Here is a 23,221-nt window from a genome sequence, read left to right as displayed (position 1 = left end):
CAAGTTGTTTTGACCCCTGGATATCCGGGGGTTGGCCCCCCCCCCCCCCCCCCAGCTGCGCCCTTGCAGCGCAGAAAACAGCTGAACATGCAGCACTACAGACTTGCCTGCAGTGCTACATACTGCACGGCTATGCTCATCTAGACACAGCCTCAGAGGTCTAATATCCATTTTGTTACCATGTTCCTCTAAGGAAAGTCAGTGTCCACTCCCTGCTGATAAAATGGGGGCAAGGTACTGAGGCTGAGCCTATAAAATACGTAGTAAATGTTTCAGTCTAGAAATAGCTTTGGTAGTCTGAAAGAATGAATATGCAAACTGTTTTAACACCTTATCAGAACGTTCATATTTCCTATTGAAAGCCTACATCTTCCTCCCGTTGTTCCTACATTATTGTTTTCTAAAGATAAACAGGTTCAGGAACTCAGTTGCTTGCAACCACTTCCTTTATAATCCATTGGATGTTGCACTTTCCACTAACTGTGCTGTAATGTAGAGAAAAAGCTTTATTAAAGTTTAGAGCCACTCTAATAAGTGCTTGGACATGAGAGATGAATGTGTTTTAGACTAGCCTGGAACTAGCAGCTTTGGGAAGTTTTTTCCCACCCCCTCAGTCTGATAACACCATGACAGGTGCTAAGGGCAAAGCATAAAGAGATGATTAAACTTTTTTTAGTTTTTTGTGAACACCTGCTGAGATGGGTCTTGTGCTAGGATAGCAAATGAACCATAGGGCCACTCGGTTTGAGTAAAACTTCCCTATAATATTAAGCTGAAATGCTCTAGAGTCTTGCAGTACCCCTCAGATCCTGGGTAAAGACCGTCCGTATTTGTGTTGGTGTAACCTTAGCTCTGGCAACATTAAAATGACTTGCATTGGGGAATGTTTGTAGAAGCGGGTAGACAAACCAACCCTTCTACTGTCAGCTGTATGATTTGAAAGTAGAATGACACTTTTTAGATGTACTTTCAGACTTGTGTTCTCTGAAATGTGGCCTTATGGAGTAACCCAGAACTTCTGTACCACTTCTCCAATTTCTTAAACTTCAGCATAGCTTGTGGCTCAAGCAATACAACAGAACATTTTATACCATATAACAGAATATGAAACAAATTACCTTACCAAAACAGTTCTTATAAACAGTAACTGAAGCTACCCTTTTTCTACCATACCAGTGCTGTACACAATATATCTTCTGAATATTTTTCCTGCAGTTTGGAATCATTGATTCAAAGCCAAATGATAGAAGTTCTGGCTTGTGCTAGAACAGTGAGCTCTGCTATGAGGTTTGTGTTACAGCCTAAAGAGTTAATTTAAAATAGTTTTTGTAGCTGCACTACTTCCTATGAAGCTCATGATTGGCTAAATGGTAAACTAGGAGGCATGGTTATGGTGAAACTAGTGTCAGAGTAGCATTGTCTCAAACGATCTCTTTTATAATCATTGTAGCACTAAGTGTACTCTTCTGTTGTATCCTCAGGAATTGAGCCACATGGAAACATGGTAAAGCAACCTGCCAACTTTACTGTAGACACTATCAGTGCTGGGCAGGGAGATCTGATGGTCTTTGTAGAAGATCCAGAAGGCAACAGGGAAGAGGTGTGTCTGGTAAACCTGTTTTATCAAGAAAATTGTTTCTGACTAGAGAAGAAACCAGCTTCATTGACCATATATTGTGAGCAATGGGTCACAGTAGTTGATTATCAAATTGCGTGCAGCACCTTTTCATAAAAAGGTTCATTTTGCTCAGGTTAGCATGTCTGTTCATGGCCTTTTATTTGAAGCACTCAAAGGGCCTTGAGTATCCAGACAGTGAGGATAGATATACATATTTGAAGAAGAGCTTACCAAAAGAAAAAAAAAAGATTTTCATTGAGGGACATCTTTTAAAGCACTTCTTGAAGTGTGTGCACAACCCAGCAGTCCTGTAGTACTCAGCTCTGCCTCCCACCACAAGTGAAAGGGGGGGCCCAGATTGCCACTAAGTGCTCAGCTGTCTTCAGGAACCTCCAGAGACTGGAGGCTGAGGTGTGCAGTATTTCCTCAGTTTGAGAACAGTGCCACTGCTTGCTTACCTTCACAGCCATTTTAAAGGTTGGAGTGGGGGTGGGCGTGGAGGAGAGGTATGTCTGCATGATCCTGATGCATGCTGAATTTTGAAGCACTCTATGAACTCTAACTTTGTATAACCGCCCAGCTTTTTCCATGTGCTTCACAGTATCTACCAAGTCAAAGCCTCTTGTTTACAGGTGCTCTTTTTGATCACAGCTGACTCTTTCAGTTGAAGGGCAAACAGTGAGCCTTGCGTTACATTTAGCATAGTCGAATTGTTAAATATATCGCAGTGAATACCTGAAGTACATTTGACCAACCAAAGCGTCCAAAAAATAACCAAACCCAAAACACCGTATATTTAAGATAACAAGCATTAATTCATTACTTGCTCATTTATCCTCTTAGGATGCTGGGTAAACCTGCAAAGTGTAACACCAGTTGCTAATTACTTGGCACTCATTGGGCACCATGTAAGACTTGCGATTGTAGATGCTGATTCTAGTGTTAAGTTCTTTTGCAACATGGAGTTCTTGAATTATAGTAAAACTTGGGATGCTATAATGTTACTTTCATCCACATTTCTAGAAGTCATTGTGACATTTTTATAAACTAGCTTTGGAGAGCTGAGGTAGCAATATAATTGCTGTCCTGGCAACTTCTGCCACAGATGTAAGTAGCAAAATTTGATGCTGAAAATGCTCAATGTAAGCTTTAACTTCTGAAATGTTCCCCATTTCCTAGGCAAAGGTAACACCTGACAATGACAAGAACAAAACTTACTCTGTACAGTATGTGCCAAAAGTTACTGGACCTCACAAGGTGAGTGAGCTGGAAGATTTTGGGAGTTCAGGATTAGTGTGCATTTAAAATGTTTATTACAATACACCCTTTAAGAGACCCTGTTTACTACTGAGAATAGTTAACTAGTACATCTTTGGTTACATGCAACTTGTATTCCATTTTCTGGCAACATCCACAGTCTGGCACTAATAGGACATTCTGTCTTTCTTTTAAGACTTTAGGGGTTTGGGAGGGAGGTTCTCACTGATCCTTTCTGGATGGGTGGAACATGACCTTGCAGCCAGCACTATGTTCAACTCCCAGCTGCTGCTGCCTGCCTCCCCCGTCTAGGGAATGTACTTGGTTAGTGCCCCAGGGCTTTACTGCTCTGCTGCTGAGCTCCTTTGTGGTGCAGGAGGGTCAGGGGCTGGTTCCTGGGCATAAATGGAGTGTGCTGGCTTATGGACTTATAGCACTGGGATATGGGCAAGCAATTCGATCTTAGCTCTAATCAGTTGCCATGCCAGTACATGTTATCACAGAAAGAAAATGGCAAAAAAGTCTCAAGATAGCTGCATTGTTTCAGCTGTTCCCTTAGTATCAGTACTGCAGTGTTTTTTCACTTGTGATCTTCTGTAAGTGAGCTGGATGGAAGTTGGTGGAATGCATGCCACTTTTTCCAGTGCCCTTTCATTCATAGTACCACAGCACTCCAACCTGGCAGGTGCCAAGTTCTTCCCTTGTTTCTTGACTGGACTCTGAGAGTGTCAACCTCCAGACTGGGGTGCAGTGAGGAAAAGATTGCCCTATGTGAAATTGAACATAATCTTCATGACCACAGCCAAAAGTCTCTTGAACCATTTTTAACATTCGATCTCTGTTAGAAAAATGTATGCTGCTTGGCTATGATCTGTTATTTTCCAGGTCTGTGATGTTCAGCTTTTTGGCCCTGTGGTTGAGATAAGTGGCGCATAGCCTATCTGAGGGGTAACACACCAGATTCAGGGCACAGAACCCAGGACTTCCCATGAGCCCAGAAATTTTGGTGGTGGGGAAGTGATGCCACAGCTTTCTAACTGCTGAATTTCTGGCCCCATGGTGGGGATCTGGGGGCTGAATGACATAGGACTGTGGGCTGAAAGCTGAGCACCCCTTGTCTAGGTCACAGTGGGACTGGCAGCGGTTTCAAATAGTAACAGTGAAATGCTGGAATTCTCTTCAGACAATGGGATTTCAACTGAACTGTTCTGTTGAGAGGTGGCTTGCAGCCAGCCAGTTTCCAGTCCTTTCTAAGAAAGTGGTAAACAGCTGAAGTACCTTCAGTGTCAAGGGCCACCATGCAGCTGATGTGAACTTCCTCACTTTCAGTGCATAAAGTTTACCACAAGACCACTGAACTTAACTTCTGACCACAAGAGTTCAAGCACTCAATATTATCACTCAATAGTGCAATAAACTTTTTTGCTCTGGTGATAGCCTAGACTTGTCTTAATCATAACTCCCATGGTACTGACTCTGTCTGTCCTCTCTGTCTCTAGGTTTCAGTTCTGTTTGCTGGGCAGCATATTTCAAAGAGTCCATTTGAAGTAAATGTGGACAAAGCCCAGGGAGATGCTAGCAAAGTAACAGCAAAAGGGCCAGGCTTGGAGGCAGCAGGGAACATTGCCAACAAACCCACCTATTTTGATCTCTACACAGCAGGTAAGCATGCTTAAATGAGCTATAGAGAGCTTTAAGTTGCACAACAAATGCTTTAGAATAGGACTCTGAACTTTCCTAACTTGTCTGGGCTGCAGTATTTTTGTAGCTTTTTGTCATCTAGAATGACTTCAAACTGGTAAAAGGAGATAGCATCCACTTGTTTTACAGAAGTCTGTGTTATTTGTGAGGCTGAAAAATGAAAGTTAACTTGCATATCTGTCAGTGGTATTAGGTATTACAGAACTGAAGGTATAGTTGTAATGCTCCCAGTCAGTTGCTGCCTATGAAATAGTTGGTGTAATTGGAACAAGAGAAACCAAAGATTAAGATATGGAGTAAGCTGGAACTGTCATGAACTTGCTGTAGTGTGCAAAGCAGGATACCGACTTGTTTCCTCACCTCCTGTTTTAAGTGAGGATGTGATGATGCACCTTCTTTTGGTGGTGGTTGGAGACCTATTTCTATAGTTTTCTGTATATAAGCTCCATAAATGGCTAACCTGGTCTGCACTCAGCCTCATTAAAAGAACTCTTGTAGCTTAATGCTTGAAGATGTCTGGCTTGATTGAGAGAAGCCTATGAAGTTGCTAGTTTTCTTTCATAATCCCACTATTTAGCCTGGCTTCTTCCCTGCTGTTATGGAATACTGTGCATGAATAAGGCATTATGAATGCTGAACCACTAACAATAGTTACAGCAATGTGAACTTTTAAAGAGCAGTTTGAGTTTTAGACATTTAATAATATATTAACTGCTTTCTGCCTGAGGGTTTTAAATAAAAAAAAATAAATAAATAACCCCCCTAACCTTCCCCAAAAGCCCTATTATAGCTGTGTAATCTAGAAGTGCCACATGACTTCCTCTCCCAATTAGAAACCAAATGGTTTGGCAGAATACTGTGCCTTAGACTTGTCTGGACTCGTAAGGCATTAATGTTGGAAAAACACTTTGGTGGCTTGTTCATTGATATGGGATGGTAGAATAACAGATGCTTGATGTGAATAACAGGGAAACATTTAATTGGGGGAAGGCATCATACTCAGAAAAAGGGTGTTGGTTTAACAGCTCTTAAACCTGACGCCAAAAAAATAAAGATTCAATGACAACAAAATGGCAGGCTGCAAACACTAAGAGGAAAGATCAGTCCTAGTTGGTCAGTCTTTGCCCTGAGGAATGACTGACTAGGAAGTGATGTGAACTGCTAATAAAAAGTTTGGGAGAACTGTGGATTATTTTAAACTCTGCATATAAGCTGTGAGAGGGGTGGAGTGGGAGTGTGTGTGGTCACATGTACCAGTACGTTTTAAGCATGGGTACCTATAGAGACTCGTATTGCCTTCCATGGTAAAGAATTTTGGTACTATCCTGCTGGAGGAGGTAGTAGGGTTTTCTCTAGTTGCTCTTGGTAATCAGATGTAGCTACAATTTGTAGCTTAGCAAATGGGATTGTAAAGCAGTGCAAAGGAGTGGGGATGGGACAGGAGAGAGAATGCTGGAATTGTAACTGAAGAGGCAGGTGGGTGCAAGTAGCTGGCCAGGTCTGAAATAAACCTTGTATTAAAACCAGAAACTGCTGTCTATCCTCCTGACTATTGTATTTCATTCCCTACTTCACCACACGATGGTTTCTAGACACAGCAGTTTACTTGACTGCTGTGGCTTGAACCCTTTGTGGCTGGCTACTCTGTGAGAACAGGGATTCCAAGAGGAAGGAAATTGGTCAAGTCAAAACTGAATCTTTTTTCCCAGGAAACTGACAAAGGGACTTTGCACTCAAGGCTGAGCTCAAGCTGTTTGTTTACGTGCAGGTGCTGGTGTGGGGGATATTAATGCAGAAGTAGAGGATCCTCAAGGAAAAAATACACTGGAAGTTGCAATTGAAGACAAAGGGAACCAAACCTATCGTTGCATCTACAAACCTACTCAAGCTGGTCCTCACTCTGTCAGAGTGACGTTTGCTGGAGAGCCTATTCCAAAAAGTCCCTTTGCTGTCTTTGTTGGTGAAGGTATGTCCAGAAGGGCACTCTGATCCTTTTCTAAGTTTAGATTTGGTTTCTGCCCACAGTGGATTTGATCACAGGATGTGTGTGAACGCTTCGCATGCTACAGGACACTAAAGGATTTAATAATTATGTGCAAGTGAACAAATGATTCATCTTGTCCATTCATGTAGTTCAGTTATACACTCTCTTTTTTTTTAAAGTAATATGGTGTAATGGAGCAAGAGGTTCCTTTTTACAAAACAAAAGCAGATTCTTGGTAATTGCTGTGGGGCAAGCAAACAAGCAGGCAAGATGAGATACAGCAGAAAACTGCTAATTAGTTCTTTAATTAGGGCTATCACCTGGGAGGCAGGGAGTAATTGACCACAGATGATAATGGGGAGACTAAGATAAGGGGGGCAGTAGAATGTCAAAACAGTGGTGCATAGTTGTGAGATGGACAGCACTGAGGAACCCCATTTGGGGATTGGATTTAGAGACAGAGGCATTGAGAAGCCCATGGTTGGGTTGCTCGGATGGTCTTCACTTGCCTTAATACTACTCTACTATTGGCTGAGGACTGCCTGACCCAGGGCTAGATGAGTTGGAGACAGGATACTTTTTTGGGCCTGAGGTCAGATGCTTTTTGTTAAGGCAGGAGCCAGACCTTCAGTTTTGTTTTCTAACCCATGGTTTAGGTTTGGGACTCTTGGGGATTGGCAGGGGTCCCAAAAGTGCCAGAGGGGGCCCAGGACATGGAGTGGGCTTTGGCATCAAAGCAGGGTCATTGCCCAAGAAAGGTTGGGGACCAGGTCGGGGGGCCTGGGCAGGCAGGGCCAGAGCAGGTTATTTGCCTAGAGCAGGACAAGGATTGGGCCACAAGACCCGAGAAGGGCAGAGACCAGGGTCAGGAGGGGCAGTTGCCCAGAGTGAGAGGGACTGGGGCTAGAGGCCCAGAGTGAGGGGCACTCAAGTTAGTGGGCCAGGCCTGGAGGCTTGCAGCCTGAGAAAAGGACCAAGGCCCTGACAAGGAAGTAATTGTGCGGTGATATTTGAGAGACATGGTCATGGTATAAGGCAGGGGTGGGCAAAATGCAGCCCGTGGGCTGGATGCAGCCTGCCAGGCCATTCTATCCAGCCCATGAAGCCCCTAAAAATTAGAAAATTTTAATATTTATCGGCCCTGACTGCCTGTCATGCAGCCCTTGATGGCTTGCCAAAACTCAGTAAGCCACCCTCTGCCGGAAAAAATTGCCTGCCCCAATGTAAGGGGTGGCTGCAGTCACGTAATAAGCTTTTAAGGCACTGTGTAGTGAGACCAAAGATCTGGAGATCTCACTCGGGGATCCCACAAGCAGTTTTCTAAATACTTACTTGCATCATGGTGTGGCAGGCAAGGAGAAGGGGAGACCTGCTTAAAAGACTGAAGGCACAACAGGATCGTGGTGGCCATGAAAGGGCATTCTGGCCACGCGTGGGGTCTTACGCTGTTACATATGTCGTGAGCTGCTAGTCTCCTCCTTTTAACTTGAACATGCCTTCTTATTTTTTTAGAACAGAGAGTTTATTTTTATTTAATTATTTATTTTTATTCAGCTATTCAGGTGTTTCACTATTCTTCAGCTCTGCCTCTTAATTGACTATTTTCTTTGTCTCAATTTCCTCCTTAACTGACACCTAACTCACTTTCTATTCCATCCTTGCCTGCTCCTATGCTTTTAGATCTCTGCTCATCTCTCCTGAGCTACCCTTCATTTGTGGAATTTTGGACTTCACTGCTGGTCGCCTCATAATTGAGCGAGCTTTGTTGGTAAGAGGTGTGCAGGGTGATTCCTTCCTTCATGTTTGCTGTCTTTAAGCTTCTAGTCTGCAGCTTGTGGGTTTTTTGTTTTGTTTTTTTGATCCAACAGTTTCTTTTGCTTCTGTTTTTCTTGGAATGAAAGTTGTGAGCAAAATATGAAATATTGAGTAAAGTCATAATGAGATTCCTGTCTTGCAAGTCGAGTGAAATTTTGCTTAACCACAAGCTAACTGCCAAACCCAATTGTGCAAGGGCTATGCGATTTCTGCCTTGACCTTGTTAATACAGATGGTTAGGAAGTCTGCTTCTCTAAGATAATACTAATGGATATAACTGTTCAGGGATTAGGGTAGAAATCATCTGTTTGATGTGCAAAATACAGGATGAAATGCTTGGTGAGTCTTCTCTGCTCCTGTTATAAGCACAATAGATGTAACAGGAAAGGGGGTGGGGATAAAATCCATGCTTACAGTAGACCACCATGAAGCCATGGTCACACCTCTTATTTTTTTTAAATCTAGGTCTTTTGGAACACTCTTGGCTTGAAGACCTCTTGGTAGTTGGAATGGCATAATGTCATGCCCAAGTTTATTCATAATTTTCAACTATCTTTATTTTGTAGAGTCTGCTTCCACTTTAACTCTGCCCAGGGCTGGGAAAAATAATTTACATAAACATAAGGGATAAACATAAACTAAAACTGAAAAAAACCTACCATCCTGCTTGTCTTCTCTCATTAGGGATCATTCTTCACATGTGAAGGGCTCTAGTGGCATGGCAAGCCTTCTGTTGTTGATAGGATTTTGCAGTAAAGTAAGGGCTTAAACTTTCATGTCTTCCAAGGAGCCTAGTGTACGGGGAAGTCACTTGTGCAAATCAGAGTGCAGTTTTTGCTCTCTTCCTCAGCCCATAGTACTTCTTGTGGGGGGGCTCCTGAGCTGAGCCACCCACCTCACTGCACCTGACCACCTTCCAGGCTCTGAGTACCTCCCTGGGGGCACCTCACACCTGGCTGGCCCCCTTCCTGGAGCACACCTGCAAGCCTTGGGGTAGCTGCCACCACCCAGAGGTGCAGACTGTTATTAGGCCCTGTGCCCCCTGGGGTACATAGGCCTTGTAGCCTTTGGCACTCAACCCACTGTAAGAACTTGGGGTATTTCCCTTAGTCTGAAGCACAAATAGTGGTCTCCTTTAGTCAGCTGGACCAAGGGGACCCCAAGGCATAATTTAGACCCTCTGCCAATAAGTCTTCCACGCTAGGTACAGAGGAGAACTTTTATTGATTACAAGGAGTAGGTTTGGAATAGGGTACAGGATAGAACAATATCAGAAAAATATCTTGGAGCAAACAGAGTGGCTGGGTAGCCTTTAATTACATGTCTGTGTTACTGCAAGCTATATATCTAGTTAGATCTCAAGTTGATTACTCACAAGTATCATCCAGAGGCTGATAGAGCTTTCCTCTGGAGGCAGGCTGTTTGTAGTGTGTCCATGTGTTGAGAGAGAGAGAGCTGCTGAGGTTCAGTTACTCTGTCTTCATCATGGCTGCCACCCCTTCCTCCTGGGCAGTCTTGGCTTTATGTTGACTGTCTGACATCAGCTACCTATCTGACCCAGCCAGGATTTTGGTTGCCAGCCAACCAATTTGAAATGCATCACTGGTTACTGGGCAGAGGGACAGTGGCTCTGCTTCCCCTCATAGTCAGGAGGGCATTCCTAAGAGGATGGGGAGCTAAAGCCCCCACCCTGTTACCTGCCTTCCATCATGTAGCCCAGTTTGATTCACAGGTGTGGAGACAATGGCAAAGAAAGGAGGAGAAAAAACCTGCTTAAGAGGTTTGGGTGGAGGAGGCCCACATGGAATCCTCCACACTTCTCACTACAATATACCCCTACAGTGAAATTTCATATAGTGTTGTTTGACCTTCGTATAAAATGCAGAAAGAGATGCAAAGGAAACGAAGCTTCAGTTTTATTAATATGGTAACAAAACTTCTAATATTGCTGGAACTTGCATGGCAACAATTGGTCCCAAAGGTATCATTGCTTGGTGGCTTTTTTTTTTGGCTTTCTATCCTTAAAAATGTGACTTGTGTAACTTGAGCTATGCCCCAGTGTTCCAAACACCATGGCTCAGAAGCCTCAAGAACCTATGTAATAGCTAGAACAACTCTGTTGGTTCACTCCAGGGGTATAGAATGGCATTAAGACTTCCCAAAGTAGGAAGCTAAACTTCAGTTGCCCTGAGTCAACTCTTAGTTAAATGCTGTTCCAAGCTGTCTTGGCTACATTTTATTTGTAGAATCAAAGAGTATATTCATGTCTGAAATTCACTTGCAGCTTGCAATCCAAATGCTTGTCGTGCCAGTGGTCGAGGCCTGCAACCTAAAGGAGTACGGATTAGAGAAACTGCAGACTTCAAGGTTGACACTAAAGCAGCTGGGAGTGGAGAGATCAGTGTGACCATAAAAGGACCAAGTAAGTGTGTGAAATTCTTGTAGTTGTCTTTTTGTTTTGTTTTGGGCTATTGTGGAGGAGAGACAAGAGCCCAAAATGGAGTGGCACATCCAAATGTGGGTCCATCCCTGTTGTTAGTTGTCTGCATGCCAGAAAGATCTTCATTTCTAGAACATTTATGCATTCATGGGATATGAGTTACAAAACGGGTGACTAGGTGCCTTCATACATCAACATGCTTTGTTTTACTTAGGCTTTGTATTGGAGTGACTTTTAGTGCTGCTGCTGCCACTGTGGTGGAAAGTATCTAGTCTTCCACGAAACATCTCTCTTGACACCTTTTAACAGAAGTTGCCACATTTCATATTGAAGCAGAGGATTGTAGTTGCTGGCTGAGTGATATTAAGCAGATACCTTATCCTTATTTATGGCCTGGTCTCTAATAGCAAAGATGCTAAGGGAGTTTCTGCTGTCTGGTGTCTATCATGAGCTCCACTTAAGCAATTGGCCTGGATAAGTTTGGTTTGCTGCAGAACCAGCCTGAATGCCTAATACTAGAGACTTAAAATCTTGCTAATTAAGTGCTTGAGAATTTGAAGTCCTCAGTTCTCCAGTCATCTGTTGCAGTGACTCATTAGACATTGGTTCACATACCATCTTAAATAGCTTGAGCCATCAACTCGCTGAACTCACATCATGTGCACCTGTGACAGGATGGCAGCTGTTCTGCTACCAGAGAACTAGATTTTCTGTGATGTCTTTGAGAAGTACTGACACCCTAAATGCTGAGTTTTTGAAGTCCTAGATATTGCAAATACAAGACACTTCGGATGAAGGGAAACTTTCATCTTAAGGTTCTCACTAAATTCCCCTGGATCATTCTAGTTCCTTGACTCTTTCCAGCTGGACCATGCATCATATCTGGTATCTTTGCAAGCAAGTGGCTTATGGTTTTTTGTGCCCTCCCATTGCAGATTTTGGCTCACTTTGGTCTGTACTTGAAGTTCAACTGCTTAATTTTAGTAAATTTCTGAGCAAATCCCCTAGTTTTGGATTAGATGCATCTGGTATCCCCTTAATGATGAGGGAAGTGATAAGTTTAAGTGACTGCATAGTTTAATGTGGTTGGGGGCGGAAAAGGTAACACATGTACCAATATAAATTTCAGGATATTAAGCTTTTTTTGCAAGATTCTTCATCTTGAGGAAAACTAAAAGTAGGCATACCCTAAATATTTGTGGTCTTAAAAAAAATCTGACAAATGTTGAGCTTTTTTGTTTTAACATATGATATGCATCATGCTGCAGACTAAGAGAAAATAAAACATAGGGGAGCCTATTAAGTTTGGAAACTTAAAACACTTTCACTCATCTGTTTCTTCTGGAAAAATTTGACATCTCTGCCTTTTTTTGAGGGCAACTGGAACTAACTTCCCCTTTTACCAGACTTTCTGGTGAAAGCATCTTTATTCTCACAAAATTAAAGTAAATACTAGAAAACACGAACTTGCCTGAGTAGCCAGAGCGCTGCCAGCTGACATCTTAAGTCTAACTTTGAATTGCTTTTCCTGCAGAGGGGTTGGAGGAGCTTGTGAAACAAAAAGACTTTGTGGATGGGGTACATGCCTTTGAGTATTATCCACCCAGCCCAGGGAAATATGTTGTCACTATTTTATGGGGTGGACACAATATCCCCAAGAGGTGAGTTGGAAAACTTCATTTTTAATCCTTCAATATCATGCAAGCAAGTACCAAACAAAAAACAACAAAAACCTACTGTGGTCAAGCTTGTCTTCCAAGAAGCTCTAGCAAGAAGCATTTTGCAAATAAATAATTGCTTGGATTTGTAGGCTTATTTCTATTCCAGAGATGACAGAGCTTGCCCTGTAAAGATATTCAAAGATGATTAGATTTTTGTAGAGGCCTATGCAGATCTTCAATACTCAGGTTTGCATTAAACCAGGGGCAGGCAATTATTTTGGGCAGAGGGCCGCTTACTGAGTTTTGGCAAGCCATTAAGGGCCACATGACAGGCAGCCCAGGGCAGATAAATATTAATTTTCAAAATTTTTTTAGGGGCCCTGCAGGCCAGATAGCTTGCACTAAAAAAAGTTTCTTTGTACAGCCCATGAGTTTAATGCAGGGGTGGGCAAAATGTGGCCTGGTGCTGGATATGGCCTGCCATGCCATTCTGTCTGTAGGATTTTGGCCAGACAAGCCCTCAGTGTAGAGGAATCAAGCAAACAGTCTAAATATATGGTTCACAGTATTGACCCGGTGATGGAAAAGGTCTAAAACATGTTTTCCTTGCAGCTCTGGGGTGGGTGGTAAGGGGAAGGTTGGATTTATCTTTCTCATTTTTCTAATTATGAGCTTTGTCCTGCCTGTCTTCTAGCCCCTTTGAAGTTCAAGTAGGTCCTGAAGCAGGTCCTCAGAAAGTAAGAGCCTGGGGACCAGGACTTCATGAAGGGATTGTTGGTAAATCTGCTGATTTTGTGGTAGAATCCATTGGCACAGAAGTTGGCTCTCTTGGTAAGTTGTACTGGTCATCTTGGCAAAGATGGTTTAAATGCAGGTTAACTGCCCAATAATTGGTTTAAAATGGTAACAGTGAGGTCTCTTGGTCACTGCTAGCTAACTACTAGTTCTGGATACATCTGAGAATTATAGTTGCAGAGGAGGAACATTTCCTAATGTCCTTAATATTTGCTGGATTTTAGGGGGACATGCCAGCAATGGGGGCATTTGTGTTCTGTTGGGTAGGCATTATGTCGAGAAGGGAACAGGACTTACCCATAAGAAAGGCATCATAGAGCAGTGAGTGAGGAGAAGATGGACAAATTGGGGGAACACTTAAGAAGAGTGTTATGTGATTTAGTGTTGAGCCTAGATTTGTGACCACTAGTTTGTCTTTGGAGGCCCAGACTATATATGACTAAACAAGTGTTTCCTTTAGGCTTTGCAATTGAAGGCCCATCTCAAGCTAAAATAGAATGTGATGACAAGAATGATGGCTCATGTGATGTGAAGTACTGGCCTAAAGAGCCTGGTGAATATGCTGTTCATGTTATGTGCGATGATGAAGACATAAAAGACAGTCCATACATGGCTTTCATCCGACCAGCTTCAGGAGACTTCAACCCAGATAAGGTAAGACAAAGGCTCTTGTACAAAATTTGAATTTTATTTGGTAGAGCTGTCTCTTTTGGAAGAGGTGGCTCTAGAGCCTACAAATGAAATTGGATATCTGACTTGACTCCTGTATTTATGACTGTTGAAGTAGACAAATCCTAACTTCTCTAGTTCTGTCTTGTTTTTTTTTGTGAACCTTGTGCCTGGGCACTCCCAGAAATGTAAGAAACTGCTGGGGTCCTGCTTTCTATTTTAAATTGCTTGATTTAGCTTGGATGGTAAAACTTGCTTTTCCTTTTCCCCCCGCCAACTTCTTAGGTGAAGGCGTATGGTCCAGGATTGGAGAGAACTGGATGCATCATAAACAATCCTGCTGAGTTTACAGTTGAAACAAAGGAAGCTGGGAAAGCTCCATTAAAGATATATGCACAGGTAAAAAGCAAAACAAGTTCTGTAGAACTTGTCACTCAATAGTAAAGGACTTTCTAGTGTATGCTGACACAAGTACTTGTAGCAGGTTTATAGAATGGCAACATGCCTAGTACCTACTGTGCAAGTCTGACTTGTTTGTCCCTTGCTGTTGAATGGCATGTTCTTTGACATGAGCTTAATTCAGAACAAGATGGCACCTCTCTTGAGTACTGAATAGCTAGCTTTGTTCAGTGCAGACTATAAAGTGTCTCAGGTGTAGGGTTGCAACATGCCTTACTCAATGCTTCCTATTTCTGGCAATGAGGCTTAGTCTCTTTTGTGGGGATGTCTACACATGGTCCCTTTTGACAGAGTCTATTAGAATTCACATCTAGATGTGAGGAAAGTTTAACAGTTCAAATATCTGGGGGGACTTGGAGTTAACTGCATAGATTTTTTTCATTATTGCTGGTGGCCTTGTATGTCAGCTGCCACTAGCAGAGCTGTAGCTATTGAGATTAGCTTTTTAAAGTTACTTATTCTTTCTGTTTGCACACGATTGTCTAGTCACTGTATCTAATGCAGCTTCTCCATTTCAGGATGGTGAAGGATGTCCTCTTGATGTACAAATGAAGAGCAAACCAGATGGAACTTATGTCTGCTCTTACCTTCCAGTTAAACCAATCAAACATACCATTGCTGTGATCTGGGGAGGAGCCAATGTACCTAATAGCCCATTTAGGGTAAGCACAAAAGCTGTGGTACTTCTTAGCTGGAAGCAATTGGTGCAGCTTCTAAAATATGCAGGCACTTGGCCCTGGGCTGCACCTCCCTTTATGCATGTTGATAATTACTTGTCAGTAGAACCACCCTTCTTTAAGATTTTTAAAGAGTTGTCAGTTTTAGCTATCTGTTTAAAGTATCTGTCTAGCTAAAAAGTGCCATACTTCTTTCAGCAAGTTAGCATATCTTTTTATGTTTTATTGTTATCAGAACATTGACTAGGGAAGTCTCTCTACAGGCTGTGGAAAAGCAGTAGGTAGCTTAGCATTTAAGTATTCATACTCTTACTAGTTTGGCATGTGATTTGAATATGAGGTAATTCCTGTCTATTCCATCCAGGTCCTGATAGGCCAAGGCAGTCATCCTCAGAAAGTGAAAGTGGTTGGCCCTGGTGTTGAGAGAACTGGTTTGAAAGCCAATGAGCCTACTCATTTCACAGTTGACTGCACAGATGCAGGAGAAGGTACACATAGTCCGGCTATTCCTGCCTTTGTAGCAAAACTATTTAACTCCTTCAGATGCTCCTCCTTGTGTATCTATGATTTCCTGCACAAACAAACTTCAGCAGAGAAACCTGCTCTGTCTTCTTTCTTTTTAAAAAAAAGAAACGAGCAAAAGATGGGTTAAATTTTGTCATATGGATTTTTTATGCAGGTGTTCAATTAGCCATTATGTCTGTCCCGTGGCTTGAAATCAAAATGACGTTCAGTTGTATGGCCAACTGGCTGTTAAACAGTGCCTTCTGAACAGCTTTTTACTGCTGTCTCCTAGGTGATGTCAGCGTTGGCATTAAGTGTGATGCTCGTGTGATAAGTGACGAGGAAGAAGACATAGACTTTGACATCATACACAATGCTAATGACACATTTACAGTGAAGTACATGCCACCAGCTGCTGGGCGGTACACTATCAAAGTGCTTTTTGCAGGAGAGGTTTGTACTTTACATTTGTATTGCAGAGTCCCTGGAGAATGTCAGGCTTTACCTTTTTCTTCCCTCATCTTTTGATCTCTGGCTGAGCTCCCTGCTGCCTAGTGCTTCTGAGCATGGTTGGCTTTGATGCTGGCTCAATTTATGCTGCTTGGCAGCATAAAGACAGCTGATTACAAATCGTAGTTCAAATGTGCACTGTCTAGTCACTGCTTTCAAGAACCCTTTTGTAGGCCTGCTTGAAAAATAGCGAATCTGATCAGGGTGGGTTGTGGACTAAAACTTTAATTATGTGCTGTGCAGAGCTGGCATAGTGAAAGCATGCATTTGGGTCACTTGACCTCTGGCCTCAGTAGGTCTATTGAAGGTAATTGGTTTCCAAAATAACTTCTCCCGAAGAAAACTTAACAGATCTCAGTGCATAAGCCAGTAAGAACTAATGTTAAAAAAAGAAAGAAAAATCATCTAGATCTTAAGTTCTCTGCATTGTAAGTAAAAGCTTTCATTTATTTGCTTTATTTACTGGCCACTTACTTTAGTAAAAACTTTCAAACTTGTGCATTTACCCAAATTCATTAAGGAAGAAGTAACTTTTATCACTCTAGACTCTGGAACTGATGGCACTTCAGTATTCTCCTATTGTACTAGCTCCAAAAATGCTGCAACTTCTTCCAAAGTTTTTTTTTTTTTTTTTTTTTTTTTTTGGGTGGCCTCCTTGTCCAAGCTGAGAAACATAAGACTAAAATGGCCCCACTGCTTTTGAGCATCCAACCTTTTTGGCAGGCATGCCACAACTAGCTCCACACCCTATTGGTGCTGCTCTGATCCTCCTCCCATGTCTGATCTGCTCCCTACTCTGTCTGCCACTGTTACCTACCCCCCTGCTTAATCTTGATCTACCCAAAAGCTTTGGTTGGGTTTTTTGCCTTGCCTCTGGACTGTGGGACAGTTGGGGTAAAAAAAAAAATACAAACAACATGTTAGTAGTTTACTGAGTAAAGCTGGGGGGGCCATCTTGGAGATGATTCACAGAAACTTATATAGCAGCCTAAGCTTCCAGTGAAGTAGAGTTGTTTTTATCCAGTCACTTTTTTTCTGTTCTCTTTGAACAGAAATATTGCTGCTAGAAGGCAGATACCTCTTACCCTCCGAGCTACCAGTTTCAAAAACTGCTGAAATGTTATAACATAACATTTTTGTATACCAGGAAATTCCTGCGAGTCCTTTCAGAGTTAAAGTGGATCCATCGCATGATGCCAGCAAGGTGAAAGCTGAAGGACCTGGACTAAACAAAAGTGGTGAGATTTTTTTTTTTTCATTTAAACGCTGGTGGATGACACTAGCATGGCTTAATTATGTGGGTGAGCAGTAGTGAATTCATGTTAAGAATTGTTACAGCTTTCTCCAGATGGGGTTCTGGGATGGGATCATGTTATGCCCAAATCTAAGTTAGTGTTTGAAACCAGTTTTAAATTCAGCTTGATTCTACTTAACAATGAAAACAGCACTTATAACCTCTTGTTTGATCATTATGGGCTATATAAATTTATACATAATATTAGCTATACTTGGAGCTTCAGCACCTGCAACATGTTAACTCTCTTCCCCTTAAGGTGTGGAAAATGGCAAACCAACACACTTCACAGTATTCACTAAGGGTGCTGGGAAAGCACCATTGGATGTGCAGTTCAGCGGACCTATGCCAGGAGAGGCTGTGATGGACATGGATGTCATTGACAACTATGATTATTCTCATACCGTCAAGTATACCCCACTTCAGCAGGTAGGCCTGCCTTTCTCAAAGGAAAGTGATGCACCTGCAGTACAAGTATCTCAATGTAAATGAATTGGGTGCTTGAGTTCCCTAATTGAGCTAAGAAGGAAAACAATCATTAACATAAAACTGTAGATATGATCATGTTTGGCACTTTCTGTCCAATTAACATATTGCTATAAAAAAAGGTTTGTAGAACAGTTATGGTTGAAGAAATGGTGATTAGAAATATGTTGCCAATAGTTATCTTGATTTCTGGAAATTATTTGGTGACTGAAACCATTCCAGTTGGATTATGCTGTAATAGCAAACTGATGCTTCCAGAAGATAGCAAATCAGAATAAGAGGTGGAAATGGGCCACTTGCTTATTACCTGCATTCATACAAAATCTGATATGATCTTACATGCTGCACTTCAGAAAGTGAAACTTGCCTGCAGTCAAATGAGCTCCAATTATTTGTACAGGTCAAGTTCCAGCTAAGTGGACTCAGCACAAGGGAGAGTGTGGATTTCATGCTGCTATAACTGTTAAGCTGTCTTGCTTTAAGCTTAACTAGTTGGTTATCAGCCCCAAAGACTTTTCAAATTTAGATCCATTTGGCATGATGGCATGCAGTTCAAGTTTTGGCCCTAGAAGGAAACGATTCTTGTCACAATTCATTAGACTGGTAGTGGATTCTACATTTTTGGCTTTGTTTGCTTTTTTTGTGGTGTAACTGGCTGCAAATTGTATACTTGTATGTCTGTCCTTCTTGTGTGCTCGTACAAAACGAACTCTGTTCGTAAACACTGTGTGCAAGTTTGCATCCTGAAGCAAAGGGTAACAGGACGAGAGAGAACAGAACAGTAATGACTGACTGAAAGATGTAGGTTAAATAATTGCTGTGGGATTCCTGGTTACGCTTGGCTTACACTACCTCTTGCAGTCATGGCTAATTGTAATGCTGAGTTCCACAAACATAACTGAATGGTTTGGTGGTGGTAAGAAGCTCTAATGCTGGTATAAAATGACTTTCATAGAATCATAGAAAATTGGGTTTGGAAGGGACCTCAGGAGGTCCATCTAGTCCAGTGTTTCTCAACCTGTGGTTTGTGACCCAAAAGCAGTTTGCAGGAACATATGGAAGAGTTGTGAACAAAACTTTAAAAAAAATGAACCAACAAATTTTTAAAAATGGATTCTCCTTTTAAAGAGGAAAAACCTGGTAAACCACAGGTTTCCCCTTGCAGGCTGCCAGAGTTCCAGCTTGCAAGGGCCTGTTTGGGGCTGGGGGGAGTGCCACCCTACCGCCTCTCTGGGGTAGAGCTGTGGTCCTGAGGGGAGTGGCAGCTGCCAGGCCATGGTGGCAGGGCAGAGCCACAACCTGATGCATGAGTGGCTGGTGGTGGGAGAAGGTGAGGGTAGCGTGCACACTCTACTGGCATTGTGGCTAGTGCGGGGGTTCTGGTGACAGTGACAGCAATGAGTCTTACTGTCTGCTTTGCCCTCCCATGTTGAGTCCTGCCCACTGGGCTGTGGAGGTGGTTCCTGCCCATGCTGGTCTGGCCAGGCTGCAGCTCTGCCTGCTGCGGGTGTGCAAATCTAGGGGCGGGGAACGACATGCCTCCCCTGCCCCACACTAGGAGACAGGGCCTGGGGGCAGCAAGTTAGGAGGCTCACCCCCAGGTCTGGGGTTGGGGGTGGCATTGGAAGTGAGGCACTGGCACGTAAACTATTTACTGGGTTGGGACTGGCCATCAGTGTTCAGAAATGGTTCCTGGTACAAAAAAGGCGGAGAACCACTGATCCTAGTCTAACCTCTAGCTTTGATTACTATAAAATTGTTGTTCCCTTCTGTACAATCATTTTGACCAAGCAAAGGCTCTAGTAACACATTCATGGTACAACATAAATCTCCTCTACTAATATTTGGTGCAGCTTTGTTTTGTCTCAGTTTGCTCAGAAGAGCAATTAAAAATGTGAACAAAGCAGTTAATAGGAGCTTTGCAACACTTGTATTTGAATAGTGCAAATAATGTATCATTGTTTGCAATGTACGGGCAGACTAGTGATCATTGGAAGTGAATCAGACCAGACAACAGCTCTTGAATTCAGGATAAAGCAATGTCTGATTTTATTTCAGAAGACCAGCGTTGCCCTCTTAAACTGGGTTTGCCAAACTATGGGCAAAGCGTTGTTTTCAATCATTGCTTACTGTTTTCAAGACACTTTTCTGGCAGTTGTTACCAATTGCTGGAGGTGGGGTGGGGGGAAGAAGGGAGGAATTATTTCATTAAGTAAAAGAGTTTGGATTTTATTAAGCTATAAGGAGAGTTGACCTATCTTCAAATCTTTTCCAGATACACAATAGAATAGTTGCTACTGCTGGCATGTCTAACCACTCTTTTTTTTTTTTTTTTAAATAGGGCTATAGCTGTTCCTTGGCCTGCAGCTTCTAGCTAGCAAAGCTGAACTATTCAGCAAGGCTAAAAGAGCAGGCACTCTGCCAGCTTTCTATCAGACCCACAAATTATAGTCAGTGGTGTAATGCTTGGGAAATAATACCCTGGTTGCACAGAACAGCTCATATATGTGTGCTTTTTAGAGGTGGGGTAGCAAGATTAGGAGGGAATGAAGGGATAGTTGTGAAATTTTTATGTAGAAGAGTGAATAAACCTTGCAGGAGAAACTGGTGTAAACCTGTACATACTGCTGTGTTTTGTGCTGCTTATCAAATATTAAACAACTCCTAACCCTGGTTAAGTACAACTGGATTCTTGTGCTCTTATCTGAAGGCTTACACGGAGCTAAACTGCATTCTCCTTAGCCACAGGGAACTGTGTGTATACAGTTGAACACTTGGTATTTGGAGCTTAACTAAATGGCTCGAGCAGTGTATTCATCCTACATCCAGGCTTACTATTTCTAGGATTTCATGTCTACTCCAGAGGTGGAACACAGGAAGCCTAGAGACTTGTACCCATTCTGCAACTTTGAGCTGCTTGTTAGAATTCAGTTTTAAGTTTTTTTTCATAAAGACCAGAGAAGGTCGTAGATGCACTTAATAGCGCTCATAGCATTTCAGACTGCAGCTGGGATAATACTGGGAGTACTGTACAGAAAGCCATGAAACAGCAAGTCTAGCTTACCAGATCTCGGTAGTAGCGAAGCGGTATGTGATAGGAGGGGAGAAAACTTGGCTGTCTAGAGGAAAAGGAAGACACATCTCTATATGGTTACTAGGCAAAAATGCAAGCAGATTTCACCTAAATCTGAGCTCCATTTTACTTCAGGTTTGTAGGAATCCTGCACCAAGACAAGCTGTGCCCTTAACAGGGTGTAGACTATGAATTTGTGGGTGGGAGGAATTGCTAGGCAGTTAGCTTCCAAACAGCATCAGCAGTTGGGGAGGGAGGGAGGAAGAAGGTCTTGGCTTAATGCTATTTACTCAACTCTATCTACTTCCCTTGGGGTGTTGCTGCAGCTACCCATTTGTATGTTTGATTGAAAATAATCATGGAAGCTATTCACAGGCTTGTGTGAAACATTCATGATTTCACATGGGACCTGAACCAGCCAAGAACGTAAAATAAGCAAACAGTGACTATAGCAAAAATACCTACTCTGGTAGGAGAGAATAAAAGCAGCACACATCTTCGGCTGAAACTTGCCGTGACTATGTGGCATTCTAGCCAAAGTACACAGGAGCATTAATCTCTCTGTTTTCTGAGTTGTACAGCTTAAAACCTTGGTATTTCAAATGCTATAATAATAAAAGTTTCTGCAGGGCTGGATTTGGCATGCTCACTCCATACTGTGGAATGAGAGATCTGGTCTTTAGTGCTGGGTCATTCATTCAGCTGTCATGCCTGAGCTTGGGAGGGTGGGAACAGATTGGGACCTGAATTTTTGCCAAGTGATTCAAATGGTCTTCTGTAGACCAAAAGGAGAGAGAGCTTTTGCTGCTTTGAACTAAAAAGATTTAATGCCCTAGAAGCAAGAAGCTGGGGGTTAACAGGGCTGTTGGAGTCTGTCCACTGTCTGCCTAAACACCTTGAGGAATAAAGCAAAATGTAGTTCCTGAATAGTAAAGCATCTATGTACAATGGTTGAAAGCCTAATCTGCTACATCACTTTTCTTGTTAGGGTCCAATGAAGATTTCAGTAACCTATGGTGGCGATTCTGTCCCCAAGAGCCCTTTCACTGTGGGTGTTGCTGCACCACTAGACATGAGCAAAATTAAAGTTAATGGACTTGAAAACAGTAAGTACACCTGCAGTGTTGAATTGTACACAACCTAGTCTAGCCTTTTTAAATCATACAAACCTTCCTATCACTGAACAAAGCTATTCTCCTTGAAAGCTTGCTTCAATCAAAACTTAGAAACCATGTGGGTTTGTAATGCTAGATATGTGCAGGACTGCTCTTGTAAGTTAAACTTGTTAAATTACTGCTGCAGTCTAAAATGAAAGGTGCCAAGTACTTCTGCATAAATGGCTTTGCATAAATAGTTCCTGGCTCTAGCTAGAAGATGCTTTGCTTCATCTAGGCCTAGTTTTTAAATCTATTCTGTTTCCAAGTTTTAAAGCCAAATCTAATTTGAAGTTTGATCTTGTAGTAGTAGTGGCAAGGAAGGTCCATAAAATTGTAGATATCTACTTCTAGATGCTTGGTAATGCTTCATAGGGTTGACTTCTTTTTTTTTAATTTTTAAACCGTGCCAAACTTTTGTCTTAATTGTTTAAGTTGCAAGAAGGGTACCTCAGACCTTAGACTTTAATACTCCCTCATCCAGAGAGAACTGGACTTGGCTGCTTGCTGAATCATTTTGCACTTGTGGTGAAAAACTGTTTAAAAAAAAAAAAAAAAAAAGAGCCTGGTGTCCAAAAGATCCAAGGCATGAATTAACTAGACTTCTTTTATAGAGTTTAAACCTCAGTGGTCTTTCTCTAGAATCAGTCTTCAATCTCAGTTGGTACAGCAGTGGGTACTACTATTTTGCAAGCACTGCTTTCTGATAGTTAGAAACTCTGGTAAACTATTATCTGAGAGGAGCCTAATTATAAGTAATCTGGTCTCAACTAGTCTTTTTTCCAAAGGGTTTAGGAGCCCATCTGCTGTTTTTAGTTTCTTAACTCTGATAGGTTTTTTTTTTCATCTCTGTAATAATGTTATTTGTTCATATGCAGCTGTATCTGCTGTCTTGCTTATACAGTTAAATGTGGCATTATACTGCATTTGCTGGAAGCCCACTTAATTCCTTTAAAACAAAATCAAGTGATTTAAAAGCTTGATCTATACAGGCTTAGCCATAAATACAGTTCAGATTGATGAGTAGGCTTGAACATTTGGATCAGAATGTAAAACTGGTATGTTTATGGGCAACCTTGAATTGTTGATGTTTTTATGCCACAGAAGGATGATCAGTCCAAGCT

The 23,221-nt window shown here is 42.1% G+C and overlaps 1 protein-coding gene across 4 annotated transcripts in view; it reads left to right on the top strand.

Moving 5' to 3' along the window:
- Positions 1-23,221, top strand: part of FLNB (filamin B) — a 137,174-nt gene that overhangs the window by 49,164 nt on the left and 64,789 nt on the right. For all 4 annotated transcript variants that reach the window (XM_019504971.1, XM_019504970.1, XM_019504969.1 and 1 more), the window contains exons 5-19: positions 1,482-1,600; positions 2,798-2,875; positions 4,375-4,537; positions 6,345-6,542; positions 10,660-10,797; positions 12,350-12,476; positions 13,171-13,307; positions 13,732-13,925; positions 14,226-14,339; positions 14,918-15,061; positions 15,441-15,564; positions 15,873-16,033; positions 17,238-17,328; positions 17,644-17,813; positions 21,932-22,049. In XM_019504971.1, the coding sequence (XP_019360516.1) occupies positions 1,482-1,600; positions 2,798-2,875; positions 4,375-4,537; positions 6,345-6,542; positions 10,660-10,797; positions 12,350-12,476; positions 13,171-13,307; positions 13,732-13,925; positions 14,226-14,339; positions 14,918-15,061; positions 15,441-15,564; positions 15,873-16,033; positions 17,238-17,328; positions 17,644-17,813; positions 21,932-22,049 (2,076 nt within the window). The remainder of the gene's footprint in view (positions 1-1,481; positions 1,601-2,797; positions 2,876-4,374; positions 4,538-6,344; positions 6,543-10,659; positions 10,798-12,349; positions 12,477-13,170; positions 13,308-13,731; positions 13,926-14,225; positions 14,340-14,917; positions 15,062-15,440; positions 15,565-15,872; positions 16,034-17,237; positions 17,329-17,643; positions 17,814-21,931; positions 22,050-23,221) is intronic.

Source organism: Gavialis gangeticus, unplaced genomic scaffold, assembly GCF_001723915.1.
Source record: "Gavialis gangeticus isolate Ggan-Ray unplaced genomic scaffold, GavGan_comp1, whole genome shotgun sequence".
Lineage (NCBI taxonomy): Eukaryota > Metazoa > Chordata > Crocodylia > Gavialidae > Gavialis > Gavialis gangeticus.
The sequence above is the reverse complement of the archived record's forward strand: the minus strand, read 5'-3'. Positions and strand labels throughout refer to the sequence as shown.